We start from the raw sequence: 20,446 nt of genomic DNA, 5'->3' as shown, positions 1-20,446 counted from the left end.
ACTTCACTGCTTAGTCTTCTTCACTGTGAACATTGTTTGCTTGCTCCTACTCTCTGTTTCCACTTGCACAATCAGTTACCAATCCACAAGAGGCTATGTCCTCTTATTCCATGCTGTGTTTACTCTGGTGAAAGCATTTGGTCAAACGCTGGATCCATCCAATCTACATTCTTGTTGATACTCTCAATGTACCCTAAATGAGGCATGCCTTCCCTTTGCAGAAACCATAGGGATACTACCTTGGAAAGATTTGTTATTCTATATAACTGAAGGGTTAAAAAATGCTTTCCCTGCTCTTACCAGGAACAGAAGTCAATGGACATTTTGCTTCCTTGATCTCCCTTGAATTCTTTAAAACAAAAACAAAAACCTGGCATTCTATTGCTTACCATCCAGTCCTTGGAAAGCTAATTGATTAGTGGCAAGTTGCATTTTGTTTTTGAGTTCGTTAAGCAATCTCTGGTGTAGGTCATCTAGATTTCGTGATTTTTTCATTTTAAATCTGTCAATAAGCACTCAAGCTCATCTGGTCATCGCTATATGACTCGGCTCTACAGATGCACCCCCAACCCCCACCCAATGTAGTTCAGTTCTGAGTCTGTCCAACAGTTTTTTAAGTGTAAGGTAAAGGTAAAGGGACCCCTGACCATTAGTCCAGTTGTGGCTGACTCCGGAGTTGCAGCGCTCATCTCGCTTTATTGGCCGAGGGAGCCGGCGTACAGCTTCTGGGTCATGTGGCCAGCATGACTAAGCTGCTTCTGGTGAACCAGAGCAGCACACGGAAACGCCGTTTACCTTCCCGCTGGAGCGGTACCTATTTATCTACTTGCACTTTGACATGCTTTCGAACTGCTAGGTGGGCAGGAGCAGGGACCGAGCAACGGGAGCTCACCCCGTCATGGGGATTCAAACTGCCACCCTTCTGATCGGCAAGTCCTAGGCTCTGTGGTTTAACCCACAGCACCACCCGCATTCCTTTTTAAGTGTCGGTGGTTGCAATGAATTTGTTTGCCTTCTCTTGTAGTAATCCTTTCACATCTTTGCTTCCTGGCAGCCTGAGTGCTAGCTTCTTGCTTGTGATTTTCCCTTTTTTAAAAAATACACCTCCATCAAGCACATCACCCCATTTTAATGGTTGTGCTGATCTGGTTGTTGTTGTTTTCCTTCCTTCAAACTCTGCTGCTGAAGCTGTAAACTGAAGTAGAAGACTAGTTCTGAGAAGAGGTAGGAGAAAGAGGGACTCACCTGTCTCCCCCTCTGGAAACTGCCTCCAAAGGGAGACAGTTAAGAAGTTGCTCCTCTGCCCTCCCCATGCCAGTCTTCTGCTTCAGTTTACAGCCTCCACTGCTGCATTTTGTAAAACACACACACACACACACACACACTAGGGTAGGGCACAAACTTGCACACATGTATAGCTTGGGTTTTAATCAGCAAAGGCGCTGTGGCTCTTAATATTTCTATTGTAACATCGTCAAGCTTCAAGAATGCAGCAACTCCCATCTGGTGCCAGGCAAGGTGAATAGAGTTGGAAAACTGACACAATGAACCACATACTAATCCTGCTGCCAGCTTTGTCACCCATGGATTTGCTCCAGATTAATTAAGACAAGATTTTAATCTATGTTACTTCAATGCTTTTCACACCTGCACATTTAGTCATATAATTAAAAATAATTGGGCAGAGGAACAAATATGCAGAGCCGATCCACTCTGCTTTAAATTGCAAATGTATTCATTCTTAGGGAACTTACTGACTGAATGCCATGGGTTTTTTTGGTATTGCTTTTAAATGTTTGATTAATTGGGGACATCAGAGACTGAAAACATGGAGCCACAGAGATCAGAAGGGTGGTTTCTGAAAGGATGCATGCCAAGCTTCAGCCAAATGGCAGAGGATGGTGCTTTGCTATAGAAGAGAGTGGAGCTCTCCGTGAAATGCAGTCACTGATACAGAGGCCAGTCGGAGAATAATACAAATAAATACAAAATGAAGAATGTGAAACTGGGTAGCTCCACATATTGCATTAAAAAAGATCCAAAAACAGCTTCTCTGCCTTTTTCTCCATGCAAAAACTTTGCTGGAGAAGGCACCACAACACATCACGTCACTCTCTGGGGCACCTGTGAGAAATGACTATTAGCCACTGTATGGGATCTTGAGGAGATAGTGATCTGACATGGTCCACCCTTCCGTCTCTGATCTCTTCATAATTCTCCTATCTGTATTTTATTACTTTCAATATCCCTTGTGAAAAGGCCTTGGATGTACTGATGACACTGGTCAGCAAAGCCTTTGATGTATAGCCTGGCATTTTTGTCTTTTGATGTAGAGTAGCTCTGGTTGAGCCTGTATCGTCCTAATATAGGGGTCAGCAAACTTTTTTCAGTAGAGTCCACTGTCCCTCAGACCTTGTGGGGGGCCAGACTATATTTTGGGGACAAAAGAAGAAGAACCAATTCCTATGCCCCACAAATAACCCAGAGATGCATTTTTTTAAAAAACACACACATTCTACTCATGTAAAAACACCAGGCAGGCCCCACAAATAACCCAGAGATGCATTTTAAATAAAAGGACACATTCTACTCATGTAAAAACTTGCTGATTCCCAGACCACCCGCGGGCCGGATTTAGAAGTCTATTGGGCCAGATCCAGCCCCCTGGCCTTAGTTTGCTTACCCATGTCCTAATAGGACACAGGTCTATAAAATACCTGGCTATGGAGCATGCCAAGCAGAAGCTCAGCAGAGTCTATCGGTCATAGAGCTGTGCACCAAGACTATCTGGGGGGACACTTTCCCACTCCTTCCAGGCTTCTCAGTGGCAGATTGAGGTGCTGCTTGGTAATGTATATTTTGCTTGCTATATGTAATAAAATCTGTAATCTTCTTACCCAATTGTGTTTGTATTAGCTTCTGAATCTAATCATTAAAAGAACCATCTTGCATTTAGCAAAACAGCCACAATACCCCCACAGATGGAGACAGCAATACTTCTGAATACAAAGTTGCTGGAATCTACAGGTGAGGAGAGTACTCTTTTGCTCAAATTCTGCTTGCTGGTTTCCCACAGGCCTCTGGTTGCCACAGGATGCTGGACTAGATGGATCATTGACCTGATCCATCATGACAAGTTGTAGTGAGGAGTTAGCAGCCCCCAACAGTTCCTGTTTAGCTGATTGCAGCCTCTGGGAGCTTGTGGCCAGGACTTGTAAACAGGGGTGTTTGCGAAGGTGTTTTGAGGGAAAGGCCCAGAATGTGGTCTCGTGGTGTGCGTAGGACCAAGAGACAGTGACCTGCAGCATCCTTGCTATATTTGTCTTCCTGCCTGAGAATGTGCACTACTCTACCTGCAGCAAGTGCAGTCTGGTTGCCTTGCTGGAAGAGAAGGTGTAGAAACTTGAGGCCCACCCATAACCACACTTCAAGCTACTGGGCAAGAAGAGTTTGGATTTGATATCCCACTTTATCACTACCCAAAGGAGTCTCAAAGCGGCTAACATTCTCCTTTCCCTTCCTCCCCCACAACAAACACTCTGTGAGGTGAGTGAGGCTGAGAGACTTCAGAGAAGTGTGACTGGCCCAAGGTCACCCAGCAGCTGCATGTGGAGGAGCAGAGACGCGAACCCGGTTCCCCAGATTACGAATCTACCGCTCTTAACCACTACACCACACTGGCAAGGTGAGGAATTTCTCGATAGAGCTGAGTGGACAGTCCTGGAAGAGCAATGCAGGTGGGGTGCCCCCAGGGAGGAGGAAAATTTCCTATTGTGCGAGACAAACCCCTGGAGTTATATCTCCCCCCTACACACACATGGATAACCTCCAAGTGCCCTCACACACCTGCCTTTTTGCTGCACATTTTAACAAGGTAAACCCCTGACTTGGATTCTGAAGGATAACCAGCTTGGCTTACCATCACAGCCAAATGGCTAAGCAGAATAGTAGCTTGTCCTTCTTTGGTTGTCCACTCTGGAACTATGCTCTGGCTCTTGAGACAAACTTCACGTGGCAACTTCATGTGGCAATTTTGAGTCATCATTATATTAGATGTTAATGTGTATTTCCAGCCCCTAACAAGGTTCCCGGAAGCCTGAAACAGGACCTTGTGTAGCCATGCACGGGACTTATCATATACTACTGAAACCTTCCAGCAATGTAATATAGCTCACAACCATAGCATACATTTAAAGCTCAAGGCTTCCTCCAAAGAGTCCCAGGAACCGTAGTTTATTTAGGGTGTTGGGAATCGTAGCTCTGTTTGGAGTAAACTACAAGTCCCAGTATTCTTAGCGAAAAGCCATGTGCTTTAAATGTATGGTATGAACACGGCCAAGTTCTCTTGAACTTGACTGGGAAGCAGATTCCACAGTTGTGGTGCTAATAATACCAGCCAATCATTTGCAATATGGACTCCATCCTGCAATTCCTAATTGGCGCCATTATATAACTTATACAGTGGTACCTGGGGTTACAGACGCTTCAGATTACAGACTCCACTAACCCAGAAATAATACCTCGGGTCAAGAACTTTGATTCAGGATGAGAACAGAAATTGCGCTGCAGTGGCACAGCAGCAGCGGGAGGCTCCATTAGCTAAAGTGGTACCTCAGGTTAAGAACAGTTTCAGGTTAAGAATGGACCTCCAGAACGAATCAAGTTCTTAACCTGAGGTTCCACTTTACCAGCTGTGGGGAACCTTTGTCCCTCCAGATGCTTTTGAAGTAGTACAACTCTCAGCCCCATCAAGCATTCCCAAAGGTCAGGGTTGATGGGAGTTGTAGTTCGGCAATATCTGGATGGACAAACATTCCCCCCACCTGCCTTATAGCAACAAATAAAAAACAAACCCATGTGTTCTTTCTCACTATGTTGCTGCCTCCACCTTAGAAGTGATGTCAATTCTAAGTGTTATTACTACTTACTAACACTTATAACTGCACAATGTGCTTGCAATAAACTGTATTCCTTTGCAAGCACAAATGCTGATTTATTTATTTCGTTGATATTCTACCTGTCCTCCAAGGACCTCATACTTCTCTTCCTCCCCATGTTAACCTCACAATAACCCCTGTTAGGCTGAGACCAAGTTCACCCAGTGAGTTTCATGGGTCAGTGTGGATTTGAACCCCTGTCTCCCAGGTCCTAAGTCCAGCACTCTAACCACTACGCCACATTAGATACTGACAACACACACCCATTCCCTGCACAATGCAGTTGTTTCCCCCTGTATAAATCAAATACAAATGGGTACAATACTTACGCTCGCTGCTATCTCCACTGCTGTCATTCTTAAGAGAGCTGGCAGCAACAGGATGTAACAAAATGGGCTCTGTGACACTGTTGCCGGCATCTAAGACAAACAGAGTGGATTGGTGGTCTATATTTGGGAAAACTGCAGATTATTTTGCCTGTATTATAGCATTTAACCAAGTCAACAGAACTGTTTGCAAATAATATTGACCAATAGCAACAATGCAAATAAAAAAAAATGATTAACAGTGACCCCCCCCCAAAAAATCTGTTTTTTAAAACTACTCAGCTGTACCTCAGCTCAAACTTCAGAGTCGTCTTTCCTATTGGGCTTAGTGGTGTGTTGCACCAGGGTGCTGGCCTTTCAGGGGCGCCCCAGCGAGTGGGAAAGCTGTGCGGCTTTGCCGGTGGCCTCCCCTTTCCCTGCACGCCCACCAGCCGTGCCCTGTCAACCATATGGCTGGGGGGCATGCAGCTTCCTTCCCAAGCCTCCACGGGAGGAGCGCGATCTCCGCAAAGGCTTGGGGAAAGGTTGACAACTCTTGCAAAGGGGGGGGGGGGCGCCAGAGGGATCTTTGAATCACGGCACTGGATATGCTTAAGACGGCCCTGTCGAACTCCCTCATAATAACCCCAGAATATGCTTGCAACCATTTTAAGAGATAGTCACCAGAAGGCCTACTGACATGGATCAGCCCCAGTATATTGGAGGGAGGTGGAGAAAAACAGCGGGATTCAACCCTTTGTCCTCTCTGCAGTCCCAATCCAACTTCCCCTAACACCTTTCACCCCATTCACATAGGGAAGAAACCTTCCATTAACATCAAATGATTGTCACATTCAGCAGCTGATTGTCACTACTAGTAAGATCTATGTCCATATATAATCAGCTGCAGCTTTATATAACTATAAGTGCCATATTATACAGAATTAGCACAGTCTTGCTAACAGTGCAGTCCTGAAGTTGGCATGCGGGGCAATCCACAGGTAGTTTAGCTGTCCAACCAAAGCCCTACTGGGCTCATTCCTGCAGGGTGAAAGTGAGTTTGGAGGAAACTCATATGGTTCTCTGTCCATTTTGCAACTCCCAGCAACAACCTAGATTGATGGGATGGAAAGAAAAGTCACAGGTGGTTTGGGATACATTGGAACCAAACTGCTTCCCAGTCCTCTACAACATGCCCATGGACCTCAGAGCTCAGAAAGCAGCTGGGCCAGGGCATCAAATGTTTCCAAGGTGGCAGAACAGGGAAATTTGATATTGGACCTCCTTCTCCAAAATCTGAGACGTCTCTTCAGTGTCAGAGTGGAAGATTAGATATTTCCTCCGGCCCCTGAGATAGCTTCCCGGGGACCACAGATGATCAGAGTTTGTGTCATTTGAGGACACATCCAGATAAAAATGAAGTCTTACCATTTGGGGAGGGCTCTGTTGCCGAAAGCAGAACACAGTCGCTCTGTTCTGGTGCTTTTGCAATGCTTTTGTAGACATCAATAGTGCTATTAAAGTGCTTAAAGAACTCTTCTGGAAAGAATTTACCTTCTTCATAAAGATGGTCATTATATTTTCTAAAGTTCTAAGGGGAGAAAAATAACAAAATCCATTTGTAAAGGAAGCACAAATAAGCTGAGCTACCACAGCGTGAAATGGTATGGATCATGAATAGATGGAAAAGTGTTTAACAGGTGGTACAAACTGGGAGGTCAAAACTGTAAATTATAAAGGTCAAATTCAGTTGGATACATTTTCCTTGATACAAAAGCTCTGTTCCCTGGATTGCAATTGATTTCTTTCTTGCTGCAAAACTTTATCAGTTAATGGCAAAACTGGCTCCAAACAATATGGTTTTCAGTTACATCATACTTCTTTAACATGATATTTCAGTTAACTACTAAAACATGGTTACTTTGTGTATTGTAAACATGGGGATACCTTGGGCCAGATTGCGCAATACTCTCCTGATCAGTGCCATGCGTTTGTTTGTTTTTTTATACTAAGATTTATACCCTGCTTCCCCCTTCATTTTAATCAGCAAGTTAAGACAATAATACTAAATTCATGAGGCAGGGAGTTCCACATGCAGTGTGCTGCCACCGAAAGGCCCTTCTGCCACCAATCATAACACAGAAGCGGCTGAATCTAGACTCATCAAAGAAGTGTTTCAGTTTAAAGCGTTGTATATCGCACATACAACACATAAAATCGGTTTTTCTTTACCCGTCTAGCTGAGTCAAGGTCTTGACATGCATAAGAGGGTATCAAGGCAGCTTCACGTGGGCAGCAACTGATACTGATATAACTTGATCCCAAGATGTTTAGGTCTTTAAAGGGAATACCTAGTGCTTTGAATTGCACTCCTAAATCATATGGCAGCTGGTGCAACTGATAAAATAAAAGTGGTGAATGAACTCACCACTTGGCCCCTGTCAAAATCATGGCAGTGGCATTTTGCACCAACTGTGGTTTACAGGTTGTTTTCCAGAGCAACTCCACGTAGAATGTGCCACAGTAGTTTAATCACAAAGTAATAAAGACACATGAATCCATGTGGCTGAAACAAGGGCAGGTTTTACACCTGCCTGCCTTCAACATCATGGGAGATCTATGTGAAGGCATAATTACTTCTATAGTATAATGTTATATGCCAGTAACATTTGTAAGATTGCTATCACTTAAATTTTGGGGGAAGCAGTCCTTGAACAGATTTCCTAAATCTGTTTTAGCTATTCCCAATGGCTCAAATGTGCAGTGACTTTGCTTTTGGAAATGTGTGTGTGTGTGTGTGTGTGTGTGCACGTGCAGACACACACACACACACAAACTATGCAGGTGGCGTGTACGAAACTGCCTCAGAAACTCGCTTAGATTTAAAAAATAGTTCTGTGGTTGTCCAGAGCTTCCTTAGGTGTGTGGAGCCTTAGTTGTGTCTCCCAGACAACAAGGAGTCCATCCATACTGTATATAAAAAGTAATATTGCATCCCCAGTCAAATATTAAGGATGCAATCCAAAAAATGCTTACTTGGGAATAAGTACTATTGAGCTCAATTGGGCTTACTTCAGAGTAGGCATCTACAGAATCACACTGAAATAAATGATAAAAAGTGGATAGGAAATCTAGTTGCAGGCAGACTGAGGGGCTTAAATATAATAGCAAGAAACTAGTACAAAGTGAAACAATCCTAGAGACAAGATAATTTCCGTGTAACACTCAATAAATATTTAGCGATATAGGCACAAGCAAGGGCAAGCCCAAGCAAAGTCTTGGGCTTGTGTTTTCCACACACACACACCCTTCTACTATGATTGGAAAAAGGACCTCTGCAGCATTTAGTTTCACTTTTAGAAAATCCTGGCTTGGTGTTGTTACCTGTGAACTACAGACCATGGTTTAAAACAAATTCCAAAATTTTAAAACAATCAAACTGCTAACTGACTTGTTTATTTAACAACTTTAGAATAAATGTCTCTGATTTGCACATGAAGAGCTGGGATTTTCTGAAGGCAAAATGAAGCACTGCAGAAGTCTTTTGCCTGGCTGTGCAGGAGGCCGAGATGAAAGCAGGTGCTGAAGCTCGGCCAGGATCCTTCCCACTACATACAAACCAGTCTATTCTGTTCTGGTCTGCTCTCTATACACAAAGGTATTATTTTGCAACCAAGAGGGAAGATTAATCTTAGATTATTACCTTATTTTTATTAGTAGACAGGCATGCCATTAGATCATTGATGATCCTTGTGAGATTATTGATGATTGAGTAATTACTTAAGACATCTGACATATCTGAAAAGTCTTTAAATCTGTGCAGAAGATTATTCAGACTCGCTGACAATTCAGGAACCATCAGATACAACCAACAATGATTAGGCTGTCAGGGGTGATAAAAAGAAAAGAGAGAGAGATTACACTCCAAACACAACTGTTTAAGTAATTTAAAGTGTGTAAAAGTAGATTAACGTGTCCTTTCCAATAGGTATTAGCTTGCACTTTGTCAGATTGAAAATTCAGCTGCCATTAGATTACCTGCTGTTTTCTTGAGTCCTTTTTGGAATTCCTGACAGTCCTTCTTAACATAACTAGGTCAGCCATGACTGTCAGTAGATGTTGCCAGTTCTGCTTTATCCCTGAGTCTACTAGCTTCAAAGCTGTCAAAAAAATCACTGCTAGCGTTTAACTTCTTTCACACTGAAGTATGCGGGAATCTAACACACAATCTTGTTCTTCTTTACACAATGACTTGTAGATTGATTATTATGCCTTTTAGTCTTCTAATTATGCTATACTTTTTTAAAAAAGTGTATCTTCACATTAGGTTCTACAAGACACTTTTGTTGTAAAATGCATTATGCAACCCCCACCATCCCACAATTTATGCCTTGAATTTGTCTATCTCGATGTCAAACATGGTTTACTAACACTCACAACTAAAACACAATTTGAGATCTTTAATGCAACGATTCGGTGGAGCTGCACAGGGCAGGGATGGAGAACCTATGGCCCTCCCGATGTCACTGGATTCTAGCTACTGCAAAAATCTTAACTGAGAGCAAACGGAGATGTCAAAAGCAAATAAACCAATACTGTAGAATCACTTGCTAACTCTTGGAAACTGACCCAAATGATGAAACTCATGGTGTGTTCATTTGAGAAGCAGAAAGACCCAACTGAAGAAGCCAAGGGCCTCATTTACAAATTTCATGAGGACGAAGTACAATTTCGACCTGAAGTATATCAGTCTATTGCATTTATTTAATGAGCATTTATATGTGCATTTTATTTGTATTTGCACCCACTGCCCTACATGCAGAATTCTACAGCACAAATCCTTGCTGCTAATTTCACTATCCTTTTTCTGGGTGGTCCACCATAAAAACAATTGTTGGCAACAAACTAGGAAGATGGTGGGGGGAGAGGAGTAAAGGAGAACCATAAAATTCACTATACAGCTTGGTAGCATATTTCAGAGATAAGAGAGTAACTCAAATCTATTAATTCTGCTGCTCCCACAAACACTAACTTTCAGTAAAGAACATCAAGTTTATGGAAAACTGAACTTAATAGTAACATTTAAATCATAGAATCATAGAATTGTAGAGTTGGAAGGGACCCTGAGGTTCATTTAGTCCAACCCCTTGCAATGAAGATGTCCCGTATGGGGATCAAATCTGCAACCTTGGAGTTATCAGCCCCATGCTCTAACCAACTGAGCAAGCCACAAAACTTGGATTACCCACCCTATCTTTTTCAACACTTGCAGAAGAAGGTTCTTCCTCGTTCATGCTTCCGTTTGCACATGCAAGAATACACACACACACATACACACACAAAAACCATTTTACTTACTCTTCCTGCCAGCAAACAGACTTCCTTTGGCCTTTAACTGAGCAGCACCCACCCACACTATTCTTTGCAGTTTGTACATTTGCTTTTTGGCTCACAGAATTAGATGCTTGGCTGAAAGTAATTTGCAATGCATTAATTTTTTTTATTAAAAAAATGTTGGCATTGGATGCATTTTATAGATCTGTGTTGCTGACACATTTTGGCTTGGAATATTTTTTGTTGCACCAAGTGCCAAAAACTAATATATTTCTTCAGTTGACTGAAAGCATGCTAATTGGGCTTGTTCCACCTTGCCCTCCCCCACATATTGATTTAAGTTTAAAACTGATTTTAGGGCTATCACACAGAAGGTGAAGAAAGCTTGTTTTCTCCTGCTCCAGACCAAACCAATAGTTTCAAGTTACGAGACAGGAGATTTCTACTAAACATCAGGAAGAACTTTCTGGCTGTAAGAGCTGTTTGACAGTGGAGCAGACTTCATTGGAGGTTTTTAAGCAGAGGCTGGATGGCCATTTGCCACTGATGCTTTAGCTAAGATTCTTGAATCACAGGGGATTGGACTTGACCCCCAAGATCCCGTCCAATTCTACAATTCTATGGTTCTGTAAGAGCTTCATTAGATGTTTTGAAGGGCGGTACTGTTATAACACTGATGATCTGCAACTTTGGCTTTCTTATTCATCAAAGCAGAGCTGTACACTGTGTAGATGAGGCAGCATGAAAACACACCAATGGAATTTATGAATGACCACTTCACATCCAAACTATTGTCAAGAACAGTCCAGAATGGTCCAGATGTTTCAGTGTCCATGTGTTTTTAATTTAAGGTACTGAACATTGTTGTGAGAAAACTGCACCACAAGTATGAAAACTAAAAGCTGCTCCACTGATGTGGATATATTGATAACCGCAGTTCCACATTTTGGAACACTTTGGGGGGGGGGAATAGTGGAAGGAACTAAGGGCCTCAGACAAAAGAAACTCAGAACAGCCGTGCTGGAGCAGACCAAAGGACCATCATTTCTTATGCTGGCCGGCTGGACGCCTTGGGAACGCATAAGCACAGCATGAAGATCAAAGAAACATTGTTGTTGTTGTTGTTGTTTAATCGTTTAGTCATGTCCGACTCTTCATGACCCCATGGATCGGAGCACGCCAGGCACTCCTGTCTTCCACAGCCTCCCGCAGTTTGGTCAAACTCATGCTGGTAGCTTTGAGAACACCATCCAACCATCTCATCCTCTGTCGTCCCCTTCTCCTTGTGCCCTCCATCTTTCCCAACATCAGGGTCTTTTCCAGGGAGTCTTCTCTTCTCATGAGGTGGCCAAAGTATTGGAGCCTCAGCTTCACAATCTGTCCTTCCAGTGAGTACTCAGGGCTGATTTCCTTCAGAATGGATCGGTTTGATCTTCTTGCCGTCCATGGGACTCTCAAGAGTCTCCTCCAGCACCATAATTCAAAAGCATCAATTCTTCAGCAATCAGCCTTCTTTATGGTCCAGCTTTCACTTCCATACATCACTACTGGGAAAACCATAGCTTTAACTATACGGACCTTTGTTGGCAAGGTGATGTCTCTACTTTTTAAGATGCTGTCTAGGTTTGTCATTGCTTTTCTCCCTAGAAGCACGCTGCATTATACCAAGTGAGAGCCTTGGTCCAGCCTAGCTCAGCATTGCCTTCACAGACTGGCAGCAATTTTGATGGCCTCAGTTGGGATTTTTTTGCAGATCAACCTGGAGGAGATCTTTCCATGCAAAGCATGTACATCAGGCAAGCAGCAATGTTGAGAGGTTCACACGGCAGTCCAAGAAGTAAGGATTCCCATCTCCTCTTTTCCTTGACCCACTCCCAGTCCTATATCCAGCCTCCTCCCCTCCCTATTTTATCGCTTAATATATCTGGATACTTGTCCTGGCAGCTTACCGTCTTTTCCACCTTTTCCCTCTACTGGTTGGGCAGCCTCTATCAATTTGACACTTTCTAATCTTAGCTATCACTGTTATTACAATATTAATATTTTAATAATAATGTTTTTTATTATTTGCTGGGGGCAGGGAGTGTATTAGCAGAAGAAAGGAGCTATGTTGCCCCATTTGAAAACATCTTCCAACACCACCTAAAAAGGAGGGAGTCTCTTTCTGGAAAGAGAATTAACCCCTTGTGGCATTGTTATTAACACAACTGGGGTGTTAATAATACCAGTTGTAGGATTAATTATTATGTTCTAAATATAGTTTGGGATGTGGGTGGCGCTGTGGGTTAAACCACAGAGCCTAGGACTTGCCAATCAGAAGGTCGGCAGTTCGAATTCCGCAACGGGGTGAGCTCCCGTTGCTCAGTCCCTGCTCCTGCCAACCTAGCAGTTCGAAAGCATGTTAAAGTGCAAGTAGATAAATAGGTACCACTCCAGCGGGAAGGTAAACGGCATTTCCGTGTGCTGCTCTGGTTCGTCATGCTGGCTACATAACCTGGAAGCTGTACGCCGGCTCCCTCGGCCAATAAAGCAAGATGAGCGCCACAACCCCAGAGTCGGCCATGACTGGACCTAATGGTCAGGGGTCCTTTTACCTTTTTAAATATAGTTTAAAATATACCTACTAATGCAAAATTAACCAATCTCATAAATTAGTTTTTGCCACTCAAAACAATGTTAATCTGAAGGGAAGTGTCCCTGTTTTAATATTCCTCACAAAACCAAACAATACAGCACTTAAGAGCTCTTACCAAGGCTAACAAAATTTGCAGGCATTTCGAGTTTTATTCAACTAAATTATACTCATGAGTAGAACCACTGAATTCAATAAACAAAATTTAACAATGGTCATTGACCATGTCCAAAGTTTCTACTCTGAGTGGATTAACACTGAATACACTGAATACACTGATTTTTTTTTTTTATTCTGAAAGCATCCGGATATTTCTAAAACAGCATGAATATTGCATTGGAATAAGGAGCATTTAGGACTGGCAGAATTATGCAAGCAAACAACAAAGAAAGGCATATATGTCAGGGAAATAAAATATACTTTTGATTACCCAGTGCATTCATTAAAGAGATAATCATAATAATTATCACAACTAAAGAAGCTGTTCACCTCCTTTATCTCTGGCAATGTCTTGTATGGATTTCCACTGTGGAAATGATAATTATACATAGGCTTATCCCTTTTGCTGCCAAAGTCACTGTACAATAGGATCGAAAATATAAATCAAAGATTCAAACCAAAAATCTATGTTCTCTGCCTTGCACACTAATGAGCATTTATTGCATTTTAACACTAAAGAAAAGATATGGGGCACTCTCAAGCAGAAATATAGTGTAGTTAATGTTAAGGGAAAAGGTTTAAGTCAGGGGTTGTTAGATGTTGTTGTTTTTCTCCTGAGGGCATTCACTTGTGGTCCAGGCTTGGGGCAGAGCATCCCTTTCTGGGTGTGGCCAAAAAGGGGCATTGCTATCCCACACTCTTGCATAAACTCTCTCACAGAATAATAATAATAATAATAATAATAATAATAATAATAATAATAATAATAATGCCACTCTGGGCAGCTTCCAACAGAACATTAAAAACAGAATTTAACAATGAATGGGATAAATTTAGGATATATATGGAAATAGAGACAAGGGGAAAATTAAAATGTTGATCAGAAACACATATGTACTTATAGAAATCACAGTAGGCATGAGATAACGCTTACTATGTAAAAAGTTTTATTAAGGAATAGACACAGCAGATAGATAAACAAGTTAATAATTTCCGAAATCGAGATAAAGGGAAGTCGATCAATGTCATCAAAGTTGTATGTATTTCATGTTTTGTTTGTTTGTTTTTTTCTCTTTTTCTGTTTTTTCTTTTTCATTTTGTCTTTTGTATGTTTGTGAAATATATTTATGTCAAAATTTAATAAAAAATTAAAAAAAAAACAAACAGAATAAAACTTCAAACATTAAAAACTTCCCTAAACAGGGCTGCCTTCAGATGTCTTCTAAAAGTCTGATAGTTGGTGTTCTTTTTGACATCTGGTGGGAGGGCGTACCACAGGGATGGCACCACTACAGAGAAGGCCCTCTGCCTGGTTCCCTGTAACCTCACTTCTCGCAGTGAGGGAACTGCCAGAAGGCCCTCGCCGCTGGACTTCAGTGCCCGGGCTGAACAATGGGGGTGGAGACGCTCCTTCAGGTATACTGGGCCAAGGCCGTTTAGGGCTTTAAAGGTCTACACCAACACTTTGAAGTGTGCTTGGAAATGCACTAGGAACCAATGTAGGTCTCTCAGGACCAGTGTTATATGGTCTTGGCAGCCACTCCCAGTCACTAGTCTAGCTGCCGCATTTTGGATTAGTTGCAGTTTCCAAGTCACCTTCAAAGGTAGTCCCACATAGAATACACACATGGGAACATAGGCCTCCTCATCAGTGGATTTGGGCAGATCATTTGAGGAAGTGTGATTAAAGCTCACCTCCATGCATTAAATGACTGATCCGATAATGGGTGAGGAGGTAATTTATGTCCCAATGAGGGTGTTGGGCTGGGCAGAGCATTGCATATATTTACCCTTCTTAGATCTGCCCAAATTTGTGGGGGTCATAGGGTGTGCTGGGCTGAAGCTTAGCCACTCCTGGTTTAAGCTTAACTCACCCACAGAAACCACTGAGTCTTAGTACTGATCAATATCTTTTGAAGTAAATAGCTTTTGAAAGGCCTTTGTTTAGTAAGAGCTTTAACAAAACCTGAAGTTCTCATCTCATAAGAGCAGAAAACAAGAATCATCAAGGACTCCCATGGTTGTTTTACAAAGAATATAATTCAAGCAGTTGTACATACCAGACTGTCCATCTTCCGGACATATTTAAGGGTTATCATATAATCATTTGGAAGATTTCCAACCTACAGACAGACAATAAAGGACATTAAATGTTATTTAGTGGTTCTATATAAAATAAAGCTTAAATTTAATTATTGCTATATAGAAAAATATCATTAAATGTTCTGCTAAAGCAGGGGTGGAAAACGCATAGCTCATCAGATGCTGCTGGACTAAAACTTCCATCATCCCTGGCCACTGGCCATGTTGACTGGGGCTGATGGGAATTGGAGTCCAATGAAATCCTATACAAAGGTAGTGCATGAATCCAAGACTCATCGTGGCTTGTGCTTATTTTCTGTTACATCTGAATTCTGAACTGGAACAGTAGGTTATTGGGAAAGGCTGCTAATTCCTCATCCCAGTCATTGCTGGAGAAGATTTTCAGCTTGCCAGATGGAATGATTCCCCCATACGCTGTTCTTAAGGTTCTCCGGATCCCCCTAAGCCAGTTTGGGGAGATGGGGGCAGAAGAGGAGGCAAAGCCCCATTGCATTAGCGGAAGTCCTTACGCAGGCATCCATGAGTCGAATCCCACCCTGTATTTCTCATCATCCTGACAGCAGATAATTTGGGATCCAGCAACAGCCACACTTCAAGCAAAAGGGAATACATTGTTTTCCATACTCAGTATGCAGGAAGGGACTTGATACTTAGCAATGTCAGCAACTGTATATTCCTTTAAGAAAGGTCACTGCAAGATTAAATTTGTTCCAGATCAACAAGCACTACAAGAATTGGCATGCATTATGTATACAATCTACTTTACCGGCATCAGGGCCTGTCAAGCACTTTTCACGCACAGTTTAAAAAACACACACAAAAACGTAAGTGGTCAAGACTACAAATTCAAGGAGTAAGAGCATTACTTCCAAACAGAAAACAACTCAGCATGAGACAGCTTGTGCATGACAGTGGATAATATATATGCATGGTGTCTTACTCAGAAAACTTTCCTTAATTGCAAATTATTTATAGAATTGTCTATCAAATATAGTTGTAATTTTGCAGTCTCATCTATGTCCAAGTCACAGCAAGTCCAAAGTGGTCACGTGGATACTATCTCAGCAAAGCTCATACTTAGAAGGATCCTCCTTAGAATCCTAATCCTCCAACCCTTTCAGCCTTGCATTACCTTCCTTGATTTCCGAAGTATTTGCCTTTCCTGCCTCTCTTAACACTGTCAGCTGATCTTCTTTGAAGGTTGCATGCCTCCTCTGATGTCACAGAAAGCACTTGGATAGACCCTTACAATTTAAATGTCCACAGCCAAGAGTTGGGAAATTTACATAAATCATGTGAAATTCAGTAAGACCTTTCAAGGTCTCAGTCAGGGAGATCGTTGCACACCCTTTGGCCAAAAGATAACACAGGCCTGTGTATCACTTCCTTAACCCATTTGCAATGGGTTGTTCCTGGTCCAGTAATCTGGTAAGCAACCAACTCCAGCGCTACTTGTGACACAGCTGCTTGCAAGGTGCTCTGTAAAGCACCTGCTTCCTGCATGGGAACTGGAAAATTGAGGTGTGTCATGCCCTTGGCAGGCCACATCACACGGAGCAGATGAGCCACTTTGGCTTGTGGTGGCACAAATTCTTCTGCAAAATAATGCTTCAGATGTCTTTGGGTGCAACTTCTCTGGCAACAGAGACACTGTCAGAGACCTAAGAAGGAGGGGAAATAATCTACTACTACTGTGACTTAGGGAAAGACAGCCAGGAACACCCTAAGGAAGCTGCCTTAGTCCAGCCTTCTCCAACCTGGTGCCCTTTAAGATGAACAAAACCTCGAGCTGGTGAGAGTGGTAGTCTAACCAGGTTGGGGAAGCCTATCCATTCAAACTGGTACCAGCTCTAGAGGGTTTTCTTGGCTGAAAGTTTTCCCAGCCTAGATATCTAATTAATTGGGCTCTTAACACAGAATGAACATCATTTTTTTGTGTCACTAGCTCAGTAGACCAATCCCCTTCACCTGCCTGCTTCTCTATTTGCATGCCAAGCTGTATATATAGTACTCCAAACAAACATACATAACTAGACTCAGAAAATAGGCCTGCCATTTCTGGTAGAGCTGATGACTAAGCAATGGTGAGGCCTGGTTAGAGCTGCTCACTAGGAAACTTGTACTCCAGTTCTACCTCTCCATCATTTCTCAACGAGTAGACCTGCTGTCCATCTGTGGTTGGGCCGGGCACCCAGATAATGCTTTTCTATGCACTACTGCAGCTCTCAATTGCCCCGTCCCCCCTTCAGCCCTTCATTAACTGCAATGCTGCTACAGTCAACTTCACAGATTCCCCACCCCTCTATTTCCCTAGGAAAACCCACATAGCCATGAAGATAATACTGGACTACGTCTCCTCAAAAGGAACATGAAATAGTGGGTTGTTGTTGTTGTTGTTGTTCCCCGCCCATCTGGCTGGGGTTTCCCAGCCACTCTGGGCAGCTTACAGCATATATAAAAACATAATAAAACATCAAACATTAAAACCTTCCTGATATAGGGCTGCCTTCAGATGTCTTCTAAAAGTTGTGTAGTTCTTTATCTCCTTGACATCTGAAAGGAGGGTGTTCCACAGGGAGGGTGCCACTACTGAGAAGGCTCTCTGCCTGGTTCCCTGTAACTTCACTTCTTGCAGTGAGGGAACCTGCAGAAGATCCTCGGAGGAGGACCTCAGTGTCTGGGCTGAGCGATGGTGGTGGAGACTTAAAGTGGGCTGGGGGTACCTCAAAGCCCAGAGGCAGAATGTGGACCTCTAAGCCTCTGTATTTAGAGCTTGGGGTTCTCACCAGTCATATTCCCCACCAGCCTTCCTCACCACCCTCCAACAGACCATATGGAATATGGGCCGATTCAAATTTTTTTGAGGACTGTTTACTACCCAGCACCTCAGCTCTGTGGTGCTTCTGTGTCCTTTTCCTCCTTTATGTGATGTGCCCTGAGCCATTTTCTCCAGCTGGTTCCTACTAGGAGGATTTGGGGAAAGCTGTAGAAAGATGAAGTGGGATTACCATTACCGAATTATCAGTACAATAAATGTTTATGTGTTCAGCAGTAGCATTGCTGCAGGGCAGGATCAAGAATGAATATCTGATCCGTAAGTTTGTTTTGGGAAGGAACACTGAACGTTTTGCTCTTGGAACTCAGGTTAAAAGGCTGCAATGATTGCCATAAGCAATTACATATACTAAATGACAAACACGTGTATTATATACTTAGCCAAGGCTGTATTTGTTTTGTTTGCCTAATGTTAATAGTTTAGATATGATGTTTCCAGTGTGAGTAGACTATGAAACAGTAAAGTGTTTCTTACCATAAAAATGAACTATCTTAGCACATACATTTTGATATAAGTTGAGCTTGGCCAGCCCTACCACTAGACAGAGTGAGGCAGATGCCTCAGGTGGCAAATGCCAGAGGACAGTAGTATCCCTCCTATCATTCACTCCAAGGGTAGCACCTTTACATATATATATATAAAGGGAGAACCTCTGGTTGCAGATATCTTTGGGGAAATACCGTAGGTCCCATGATTAGTGCAACATATAGTACTTCTGATACAGAGAGGAATCTCCTCTTTCATTAGTATGTGCACAACTACTCTGGAAGCACTGAATGACCACTCACTTTGCATCCCTTCCTTGCATAAGCAGAAAATGATCTGCAGACTTGCTCTGCTAGCACACAGAGTACATGTTCTGCATGCGCACACCCAGGTGATACCTAGACCAGAAGAGTTTTATTGAGCTTTTTGATCACTATCACAATCTACAACAGTGGGACCCTTTCCCCTTGGGAGCTTTCCCAAAAGTTTCAAGTGTGCTTTTATAATTTTAGTGTGCTTTTAAAATTCACTTAAGGCAAGTTGTAAAATTTAATTTGTTGTTACTCACAGTCAGAGTTTTCTGGGTGCAAATTAAAAACAAACAATGAGAAGAGTTGGAAAGGCACAGTTGTTGTAGGATGATAAAGAGAAGGTGGGATGGTTCAAGAGAGGATAGAAGGAGCAAAAGGACTGGAGTGAGTTCCTTTCAGATGGCAGAATTGGCTTCAGACAGTGAAAAGGAAGGTCACAAAGGAGGGGTGTTTGAAGAATGATTCCAAAGGTTTAAAAAGATGCCAGAGATTATGAGCAAATTGATGGCCACCTCTTTCTTATTGATGGTATCATAAAGAATGGCAACTTAATGTGTTACAGGATCACAGTAATCCAATCATGGACACACAAACTTAGAAACAGCATCAAAAGAGCAGCACCAACTAATCAATACAGCAGCAACAAAATCAAAAGCTTGTTTAAAAAGCAAAGTTTTCCACTGCTAGTAAACACAAATAAGGAGGAAGATGATTTAACCTCTTGAAGCAGGGAGTTCCACATATGAGGTCTGACCACAACACATACACACACCATAAAAACATTCCTGTCTTGCCAGCAAGTCTCCTCAAAGGCAAGGGAACATGCAAGGGAAACACCCACAGATGCTCTTGGGGACCCCAAGCCTGGGGGCCAACTGTGCCCCCACAAGCCTCTTTATATGAGACTCTTCCCAGCACTACTTTGAACCCTCCTCAGCTGTTTTTGCCTAGCTGCAATATGCCCTCTAGCTCTGATAATGCCTCCTTGAATGGAGGAGAGAGGTGTGTGAGAGTGTTTGTAGAATGGAGGAGAGGGGTGTGTGAGAGTGTTTGTAGAAACTAGTCTATAATACAAAGATCTAGTCAGCCTTCATTGCTCTGTCAATTTTTGCCTCTGGCTCCTCCCACCAGTGGCATGCAGCCCCTGGAAGGTTTTCCAGAAGGGAATTCACCCCTTGTGCTGAAAATAGCTCCCTCTGCAGCTGAGACAATGAAGGGGCCACGTGATCTCTGCTTCTTGTCCAAGTCAAGATTTTAGCAGCAGAATTCTGTACCAACCAATACTTCAGAGTAGTTTTCATGGGCAGTGGCACATATATCCATTATGGTAGTCCAGCTGAGAT

General features: G+C 42.6%; 1 protein-coding gene and 1 long non-coding RNA gene across 4 annotated transcripts in view; both read right to left on the bottom strand.

Annotated features, from left to right (window-relative positions):
- The window catches only part of KITLG (KIT ligand), an 88,917-nt gene that overhangs the window by 15,926 nt on the left and 52,545 nt on the right, over positions 1-20,446 (bottom strand). For all 3 annotated transcript variants that reach the window (XM_079993482.1, XM_079993480.1, XM_079993481.1), the window contains 4 exons: positions 15,428-15,490; positions 8,946-9,125; positions 6,671-6,833; positions 5,267-5,356 (listed from right to left, as the gene is read on the bottom strand). In XM_079993482.1, the coding sequence (XP_079849608.1) occupies positions 5,267-5,356; positions 6,671-6,833; positions 8,946-9,125; positions 15,428-15,490 (496 nt within the window). The remainder of the gene's footprint in view (positions 1-5,266; positions 5,357-6,670; positions 6,834-8,945; positions 9,126-15,427; positions 15,491-20,446) is intronic.
- On the bottom strand, positions 1,361-5,254 carry LOC307225586. The gene is made up of 2 exons (XR_013843097.1): positions 3,677-5,254; positions 1,361-3,435 (listed from the first exon to the last, which is right to left on the bottom strand). It is a non-coding gene; the product is annotated as an uncharacterized lncRNA (long non-coding RNA).

Source organism: Podarcis cretensis (assembly GCF_951804945.1).
Source record: "Podarcis cretensis genome assembly, chromosome: 10".
Lineage (NCBI taxonomy): Eukaryota > Metazoa > Chordata > Lepidosauria > Squamata > Lacertidae > Podarcis > Podarcis cretensis.
This window is presented reverse-complemented; position numbering and strand designations above follow the sequence as displayed.